Source organism: Austrofundulus limnaeus, unplaced genomic scaffold, assembly GCF_001266775.1.
Source record: "Austrofundulus limnaeus strain Quisiro unplaced genomic scaffold, Austrofundulus_limnaeus-1.0 Scaffold26, whole genome shotgun sequence".
NCBI classification, from domain to species: Eukaryota; Metazoa; Chordata; class Actinopteri; order Cyprinodontiformes; family Rivulidae; genus Austrofundulus; species Austrofundulus limnaeus.
The window spans coordinates 2,907,586-2,917,549 of record NW_013952428.1 but is presented as its reverse complement, the minus strand read 5'-3'; the positions used below and the strand labels follow the sequence as shown (position 1 = coordinate 2,917,549).

Genomic DNA, 9,964 nt, shown 5'->3' with positions numbered 1-9,964 from the left:
TATGTCAGAACTCATTCATCTATCTCCTGCAGAGCACAGTGTCACCAGTTCAGCAGGCTCTAATTTATGTACTTGTGTTAGCTCATGCTAAAATAGCATAATTCCTAGGCTCCAACCCTGTTGAGCTCCCTCACACTTCCTTTTCCTGCCGACAGCTTCACCCCAGGCATGATTTATCAGGCCCTCAAGCAGCAGACAACGGTGCTCTGGCACGCGTGAGGGCCACAGACAGATTAATAGATTAACACAGCTATTTCAGAACCAAAGACAAGTGGGGTCATCTTCATAATGTCTCAAYGTAGGATGTGACAAAGGTCAGGATAATATGGTGTGGGCTGCAGGAGGACAAAATTTATAGTATGCTCCTGAAATATAGCCAGGACCAAGTCACCCTTACTTAATAAAGTATTTGCAGCTTTCTACATTTATATGTGCAGAATTTGTTAAAGATAACAGACATTAGTGACACTAAAATATAAATTCTGACTATAGCCTTTTTTAATTTTCAATTAAAAAGTTAAGGCTTTGATTGTACCGAAAGGTAKGCCAAACATGTAACACCCAATTTAACCTTGTTTTTTTCTGTGCACAAAGTAAGAAATCAAATGAACTGAATCACTGAATTTGTAATGCTGTTATGGAGAATAGAATTATGGTAATTTAGCTGAGCATTCAGCTGCCTTGTTTAAAGGGTGAGTGGATTAAAAGAGGCAGTGGATGCTTAACATCTTATTGTAATGGGATGAATCAAGAATCCCACTAAGAATACACTGATGGTGAACCTCCTCCATGTTTCTTAGAGTAACATAAAGCAGAGTAACATCTAACTTTCTATCAAATAAACTCAGCTTTAACAATCATTTAGAAGTCAGTAAGCAAATTATAACTGTTTTACCCCTGAAACAGTTTTCCCTTGTTTTCCTAAATAAGCGCATTTTTATATACTGTAACTTCCATGAAAAACAGAAATGTACTGGTTCTAATAGTTCAGTACACAGAACATGTGCAAGGAAAAATATAATCCAAACTTTTTTTTAAGAATGCAACTATCATTCTCTATTTTTTAACATTTGAGTATTTCTAGCACTTTCCTCATGCTGTCATTAAACTGGCTAAACCAGCAAATTGCCCACATCCTTTGAGCACTACTCACCGCACTGCTGCAGGGAATGTCTTTAACTTTCAGCCAGGCCAGGTCCAGTGTGCCCTCTCCCTTGTAGCAGGACTGCAACCTATCCTTGATTTTCTCATTGATCTTTCGAAGAGAGAAAACACACAGAGCAGAGTCCTGAGAGGCCTGCCGTGGACGCCTTTTTTGACCTTTTGAGAAGACAGCAAACAGCACATCGTCTTCCGGTGCTACATCTAGTGACGGTGCTAAGATAGCACCAGCTTTTGACAGGTAGGCTGCTTCGAGTAATCGGTACTCCACGTTGCCACTGATGCACCCAATAGGGACCTCAACATAGGAGTTGAAAGCAGTGTCTGCCTTGCAGAGACGAACTATCTTGGAAGTGTAAACCTGTTCCCGGCCAGCAGAAGAGGATCCAGTTGTTGGCCCACCTCCCATTTCAGGTTGTAAAGTCAAAAAGTAGACGAAGTTCCCACTGGCAAAACCATAAATGTAGTATATGTCAAAGTCAGGAATGACAGTGAAGGTATCTGAGGGGATTTTAATCATGGAGGCCACAAACTCATCATGGAAGACATAGGCAAACATGCCATCCTCTTCTGAGTTTCTGGCCAACTTCCGACTAGAGATAGTAGGGAAGTACTCTGGTTTGCCGTCAACTGCGGTGGCTACAAACAGCATGTCTGGAGAGGCATTACCATAAGAAACAATTACACCAAAAACAGAGCCACTCTCATTTACACCAGAGAGATAGTGCTCTTTCTTGTGGAAGGGCTCTCCTAGTTTAAAGAGGTCATCTAGGCGGAGGAGTTTGCAGATGCCCTGGTAGAGGCTGCCACAAGCCAACAAMCGGTTTTCCCTATAGTCCATCAAAAGCATTTTGTTGACATTGTTGGTAAGTGTCAGTGGCTCACTGCAGGGCTGGACAATACGTGGTGGGTAGCACTTGCGGTTGTCTTCATCTGGACCAGTCTCATGGGTTACTTGGACTTCCAAGTTTGGAGACAGTTTGTAAATGCGATTGACAGCTCCCAAATAAACATTGCCATTGCGATAGTCCACAGCAAGGTGGTTAAATGTCCGCTCAGGTTTCTCAGCATGGAATGATGCATACCCCTCCTCCTGGAGTAATGCTGTGATCACCTGTGGGGCTTGCACCACTGTTTGTGACGTCACAGGAAGCACCAAACTAAACAGGAAGCAGCATACAGAAAAATAGGTCCATATCGTTGTGAGGGATGTCATGGCTGTGCTGATGTTGACAGGTGAGGAGAGGGACAGAGGCACAGTCCAGTACTGGTGGCCCGTGGGATCAGGCTTCTCTCAAGTTGGAGGGCATTATGTTCCTATGGAAAGAAGAATAAAAAGTAAATACTAGCAACATTAATTTTGATATCCCCAACAAATTACTTCCACAAGATCAACACACATACTGGATAAAATAATTGTGTGATTTTTGCTCTATTTTTGGGGCACAAATAGGAACAGAGCAAATTAAAGTGCCAGTTAGGTGAAGAGGCCACCCACTTGAGACAGCAGAGCCATCTATAATTGAAGGAGAAATGGGCCGGACAAAAAAAYTGAGGCTGAGGCAGAGTAGCACTTAAAAAAGCTGTGAAATCAGGTGTTGAGAAACAGGACAGGAGAGGAGGAGTAATGCATTGTCTCAGAGGAGGTGATCAGCATGGCTCTGCACCACCTCTCTGCATGGACTCCTGCCCCTCTCCATCTCTCTTTGCCTTTCTGCTCTAGCCTTCATGCCCCTAATTGATTCTCCCCTTGGAGTAGCAATCTGCATGCTTTGGCGATTTCTCTCTTCTCTCCCAACAGGGCAGCTTACCTGCTGACACTGCTAGCAGAGTGAAAAAAGCCATCTTTCACTCTATAAAATACCCACACTCATGTATTCACACGCAAAGGATGGAAGTTTATGAGCCAAAGAGGAACAATTAGGGAGGAAATGCTAGTAGTTGCAAAAATAGGCTTCCCTATACATATATAAGGGCATTTGCCCAGCTTCAGTAGAATATGTACAGCCACAGTAAACACATACTAATGAAGAGGGTTTTTGTTTTGTCYACACTGTGAATGGAAGCAGCACATAGTATAAGAAAAGCACCTGCACACCAAGAGCTAAACAATAGCATTTGATAAATGGTGCAAAGCATATTTACCATGCAGATTAGATTATAATGCAGTAATATGCATGCATAAATAAATATATTATTAGTCAGTGTAATGAGAATACACATATATCTATCTATGTAAATATAGTTGATATCAGCTGTTGAGATGTGATATTGGAGCATTCTCTGTATTTTGCAGGTATTCGTGGAGTTCATCAGGATTGTYGACATGAACCTCAAGCAGGAATTCTATGAGAGCATTGATCGACACAGTCCTCGTCTCATTATGCAATTCATCTGCAACAGGAACACTAAATATGTTGCTGCCTGAGTTTTCTCAGCCAATATAGCAGCACAAGAATTATTGCCACTGTTTTAGTATTTTTTAAACTAGTCAAAGTTTATCATTTTAATTTCTATCTTTACGTGTTAATACCACTATTTTACTTGTGATAAGCTTGATGATTAGTTAAAATATCTTGTTTAAAAAGAAAAGAAAATGTATTGGAACATTAAAATGTATTGTTTAGTGTTGCTTTCAATGTACTTAGAAGATCGGAAGGGTGATTACATTAGAATAAAAGGTTATTTATATTAAAGTATTATCAGTAGCTTAAACTAATGTTATTAAGGTTATTTGCTTAATATGGCACTCTTAACCCGAATTAGTTGACTTTACTAGAGATTTTTGAGGAAACCAGTTGTCTTAAACCATTCTAGATTTTACACAGTGATGAAACTAATCTGGTTTAGTTGTGTTAACTTAAGAACTTCAATACAATGGTGTTGAAGTTCTTAAGTTAACACAACTAAACCTGACTAGTTGTGTTAACTTAAGATCTTCAACACCATTGTATTGAAGTTCTTAAGTTAACACAACTAAACCTGATTAGTTTCATCATTGTGTGAAAACTAGAATGGTTTAAGGCAACGGGTTTCCTTAAAAATCTCTAGTAAAGTCAACTAATTCRGGTTAAGAGTTGTGGACAAAATACTGTCCAAAACTCCAAACTTTAACATTGTTATRTCTGGTTCTTTTCAGTAATTTTTCATAAATGATCACTGAATGTTTGCACACATGATAGGTGGTACTGTGTAACACTGGCTAGCCACAGAACTAATCTCTGGTTCACATTCAGGCATTTTACAAAGTACGGTGGTGTGAAACCTCCCAACAAAATTGCTATTCTCTCCTGTTTTTCCCAGTAGGCAAACAGAGAAGAAAAGCAGAGCAGGCAGCCTCTCAACACATAAGAGGTCTGGAACTGATGATGAGAGGACTATAATCTGATGCAGAGACAGGTGATACGTGTTCAGATGTGTGCAAAGAGCCATTATCAGCTGACAAAGACTAGACAACAGAACGGAACATGAGCTCAAGTCAGGATGCAAAACAGCCTTTAAAAACTTCTGCAGGAACAAGTTAAGAGGAACATGAAGAATAGAATAGCAAACTAAACCACCTGATCAACAAACTTTGTACTGAAGAGAACAAAAACTATTATCTAACCTTACTAAAGTTTTTTTTCTTTCATTAGGACAAATTATTCAAACACTAAAAATGTGGTATGAGGAAGTTTAAACAGAGAAGCTAATGGAAGCTGCTGCTACCTGAAGACTGATGACATGCCAGAGAGTCCACAAGGTTTGTCTAAAAATAAAAATGGTGYCACATATTAATTTTACACTGACTGGGGAAACCAATGGAGCTCCCACCTCTCATTTACCTAGTGTGGGGATAGCCATAACAAAGTTCTCTGGAATACGTTTTGTATTTGCAAGTTGTAAAAGTATAAAAATAGAAGTCACAATATGAATAAAAGGAATTAAAATGAGAGAAAATGTAATGGAAAAGTGAGTTGATATTCCTTCATATTAAACTATTCTCATGAGTAAGAACAAAACCACACTTATGACATAGAAAAGCTAAACAAAACATTAGGCTATACAAAAAAACCTAGATTCCCTTGAGAAATTTGAGTTTGGTAATAGCAAAACATTAATGCCCTGAAAAGGCAGAGAAAAAAATATCATCCTCATCAGTGATGCCCCTCCAAAGGCAGCGTGCCTGCCACATAAATTTGTTGCTGAAATGCAATTATCCTCACTGGTGGAGGAGAGGGGGGCAAGCTCGTTTAACTGCTGTTTGCCTTTGCCTGCTAATCATCAAACTCCATTAATTAAAGCTTGCTCTGGTTCTGAGGATTTATACATCAGACACACGCACGGCCATAAAGAGGCACTGATATTCTAACATGCAGTTTATCTGTAATTTTCTGTGTCATTAGTGCCTGACTTTTCCCTTCCCTTCTCTGCATATGTATTAAAATTAGGTAAAATTCTCGTGTTTAAACAGAATGGTGCTAATTACTTAATTAGAAAAACTTTTTCATTAACTTTATTTTAAAAATATTTTATTTTGCTAGTACAAAATAAGTAAAGTATAGAAATGCTTTGGGTTCTGTGCCTTCGGTGAATAACTTATTCTAGTTTGCTAACTGGTAACACAACTACACAAGAAATATCKGAACAACAACATACAAGTGCACGAAATATTACACCTTCTCAGACAATCTTCAGATAAAGTTATTCAATAACGCCATAACCAAGTCAAACACTTTCACGACTGAAGCAGTGGACACAAGCAAATGAAGCACAGTTTAGACCAGGGGTTCTCAAGCCTTTTGGGTTTGGGGACCCCTTACAATGCGAAAAAAATTCCAGGGACCCCCACGTAAACCCCATGCTGTAATAAAAGATAATTTATTGTCATTTCAACCCCTAAATGCCATGGGAATAAATATATATTTTAAGTTTATTATGTTTGTTTTATTAGTTCATTGTTCTTTATGCATTTTTAAAAATAAAAACCAAATCAAAAATTTAGTCAAAAATTTTAAGGACCCCAAAGATACCTCTCACGGACCCCTGGGGTCCAGGGACCCCAGTTTGAGAACCTCTGGTTTAGACTATCAGCTATGTATCTTCTAAACTATAAAATGTAATTGGGAAAAGAGCATTTATATAGTAATAATTTGACATAATTTACAATTTTAATTTTTATTATTTTTCAAAACATTTTGACTATTGACCCTTAGCTTGGACCAAGTTTTTCAAAAACAAGTTCAAAATTTTGTCCCCTTTGTGCTAACTTTGATACCCATGACCTAAAACAAAATAACAGAGCAGAGGGATGGACGATTCAACATGTCTGGATGCATCGATCCAGTGACGCTCAGTGTCATGGCTAAAATGAAAGAAAAACTATCATGTAGTTTGGGATTCACCTGGCTCATCCGCAAACAGAAGACAAATTGTTTGAGCTCAAAGACCTTTTTTGTTTCAAACACCATGCTTCACAGAAAGCAGTTTGATGCTGCAAAGCTAATTTTAAGAACAAGACCATCAGGCAATGAAATAATGGATATGACAAGAAGCATTTTGCACTGGCAACTTGAAAGCAAAGAGAAGACATGACACTAGAAAGAGACAACAAATAAGACCCGACAAAGTAATCCTCTTCTATTTATAGTCTGATAGATGGAAGGAATTTATCTTAAAGAAATTACTTGAAAGAACAAGAAGCTGCCAAAGTCTTTTATAAACAGCTTAACTTCTTACAGCATGAAAACGCTCAAAAATATCTTATGTAAAAATGCACCATGAGTCAAATGGAATCAGGAGATTATGAGTAGGTTGGAGGAGTAATTACTCATAGTTCTTTATATTCACAGAAAATATCTGTTGATTCTCAGGGTTATCTGTCATGGCTTCAAATTAGCAAAAAATCTGACGGCATCTTGCACAAACAAGCAAAATCAGAACAGTATAGGCAGCACAGAAGTTCACATGTAAAATGAAGAAAAAAGTTAACCTATGCATTATTTAAAAAAAAGGTTTCAGTGAAGATGATTGTTCATTTAAAAATGGAAACTACAGAAATATAACATGTCTCTCTCTAGTTTAAACTAATAAAAGGACAAAAACCTCTCAGCTCAAGCAGAAGAATTTCTGTGTTGAGCAAATCAACCGAGCAAAACGGCCTGACTCATCTGACTCCACCTGAAACATTCTGCTAACAGCTTTTATTAGATTGATGGTAAGATTACAAGGACAATAAGTGTACCTGCCTCTACAGTGGAGACATTTTATATTTGCATTAAAATCGCTTGTATCTCTTTTTATGGGACCTATTATGTAACCTTTGCTTAACTACAAACAGTGCTGTAAACCCCTGCACACTTCTGTTGTTCTTATTGTATAATGAGTGTGCCTCTGTCTGGCTGCAGAAAAATCAGCTGTAGAGAGTTTGAAATTCTCAATTGCTGCTGTTCAGCACTGACTGAATACTACCATCTGCTTCTATCTTTTTAGTAGTTTGGTTGCATGCATGATCCATTGTTTGTCTGCCAACTAGCAAAGCTGAAAGGTTTTAATTACAAGACAGAGTCCTACGTGCTTCAGTAAGATAGTTTGGGTTGTAGTAGTAAAAATAATAGTAACAGTAGACACAATGGTACATAACATATGGTTCAGTAGGAGACTATAGATTTAAGAGGGAAACAGAATAATTAGTTAGCAAGAGAAAGACAAGCAAACAGACAGAGTGACACAAAGATGGAAAACCAACAAAAATAGGGATGTGTGTCCTAAATCACTGGAGGTACTGATTGGTTTGGAACCCCAACCTCCCTCCAACCCCAGCAAAACTCAACCAACCCTGCCTGCCCGCTGAGCTCTGGCACTGATCAGAAGGAAAAGCCCTGCTATGTTTTGCAGCCACACACTGGGACTGGAGGAAAACAGTGTCCCTGCAACATAAGCAAYATCAGAAATGCATGTATTCACACACAGACACACTCGCTGGGCCACATACATAAATACATCACCGCACAACAGGACATTGTGTGTAAAATGCACACAGCCATGGCAAACTATGAGCAGGAATTACTTCTAGTATACGGAACACCAAATAAAAAGAAAATGAAAAATGTGAGAAGATCTAAAAATATAGGTGTGAATGACCAGTTCCATCTCCATGTAGGAAAGTGTTCAAAATTGAATGCCTGAATAATTGTGCAGAAAACCAGTTAAATGCATTAAAAAGTTTATTCTGCAGCTCTAAAAACTCCGTCTCATGTTCAGAGCCACTGTCTGTGTGTAACCCAGATTCATTATCACCAAAAAAAGCAATGGCTTCTCTCTACTGCTGCTGGTACACCCAGTCTTCCACATCCTTAAAAAAAAACCTAATATTTGAATACACCCTGGGGCGGAGGGGCTGTCCCTCTTATGTCAGCACTGATTTGGAGATCCTAAACAAGGCTTTGTTTATCCTGCAAAGAGACACACATATTAAGTAGAAACATGCTGATTCTCTTTCTATTTAAAGTAAAAATAATACAACTGTTCTAAAACTCAGTTAATTAGTCACAAAATCTCCTTCACCCATTTCCATTTATGAAAATGAAAAAAAAAAGTAATAATTAGACTGAAAAACAAGATAACTGTATACAGTACATATGACTGCTGTCTTGGTTGTGCTTCAGCAGGTCTGTCCTTTAACATTCCTCATTTTTGCATTATTATTAAACATGACAACAGTTAATTACTGTTTTTATTTTATGCACAATAATTAAAACCATTATTATTGTGGGCAGCTACAACCCCACTCAGAAAAATGATAAACATCAACAAACACATCAATGTTATGTCTTGCAATGATTTATAATAATTATAGTGTTTAAAGGCGATTAGGCAATCCTTTCATTTACTCGCATAAACACAAAACGTGTTGAATTTGAGTAACGATTAAGGACTACGGTCTAATGTTTCCACTACAACAAGCTGACCCCTACTGAAGAACAAAACAGATGGCACACCCCTTTCTCTCACAACGACAGCAGCGGAAAGAAAAAAAAGAAGAAGAAAATGAAAAAAGAAGGAGGACAGTGAAGATAGAAGGCGGGTTGTCCTTGGTGTTTACATCAAGACGTGGATTAGCAGCATGGATTACTGTCACCAGATACCCTGTCAAGATCAGGGTTAGGAGGTCTAATCCACCACAGAGCTGTTGATATTACAGCAAAAGCCTTCAGATTGTGCTGTCAACTGGGTGCATGTCATGTGAATGTAAAAACACAGACTCTGACATTATGAAAACACACGCAGCAATCAACTGTGTTTACAAATATCAAGATGACTCAAATGATAAGTAATGAATTATTTAAGCAAATATCGAGCAAATTTTCAAGGGAAATCATTCCTTTCTAATCYGTTTGAGTTTACATTTTTCAATTCACAGCTGCTGATCAGTAAATGAAGGCAGTAGATTAATAAGAAGAAATGCCCTTCTACTGTATATGACCCAGGCCATTTTATAGCATAAAACTTTTACTTTAGTTAAGCCCAGTATTACTAATTTACACAGATATTGCACTGCAAAAAATGTCCACCTAACCAAGTTTTAAAATCTTATATCCACCCAAAAAGTCTTTTTCATCTTGTTTTGAGACTGATTTACTAAACAAGAACTGACTGTGTAAAAATAATCGTCTTGTTTTCAGAATGTGTAAGATTATTTATCTTGTTAGCCTGAAACTTTGAGTCAAGTCAAAATTTTCTGCCACTGAAGTAAGAAAATTTTACTTGCTAAGATTCTTGAAATACTTGATTTGACTCATTTTTTTCTTATTTCAAGATTTTC

General features: G+C 37.9%; 1 protein-coding gene across 1 annotated transcript in view; it reads right to left on the bottom strand.

Annotated features, from left to right (window-relative positions):
• Positions 1 to 9,964, bottom strand: part of plxna4 (plexin A4) — a 232,532-nt gene that overhangs the window by 208,796 nt on the left and 13,772 nt on the right. Inside the window, exon 2 of the mRNA XM_014004803.1 lies at positions 1,154 to 2,478. Coding sequence (XP_013860257.1) covers positions 1,154 to 2,377 — 1,224 coding nt within the window. The 5' untranslated portion in view covers positions 2,378 to 2,478. The remainder of the gene's footprint in view (positions 1 to 1,153; positions 2,479 to 9,964) is intronic.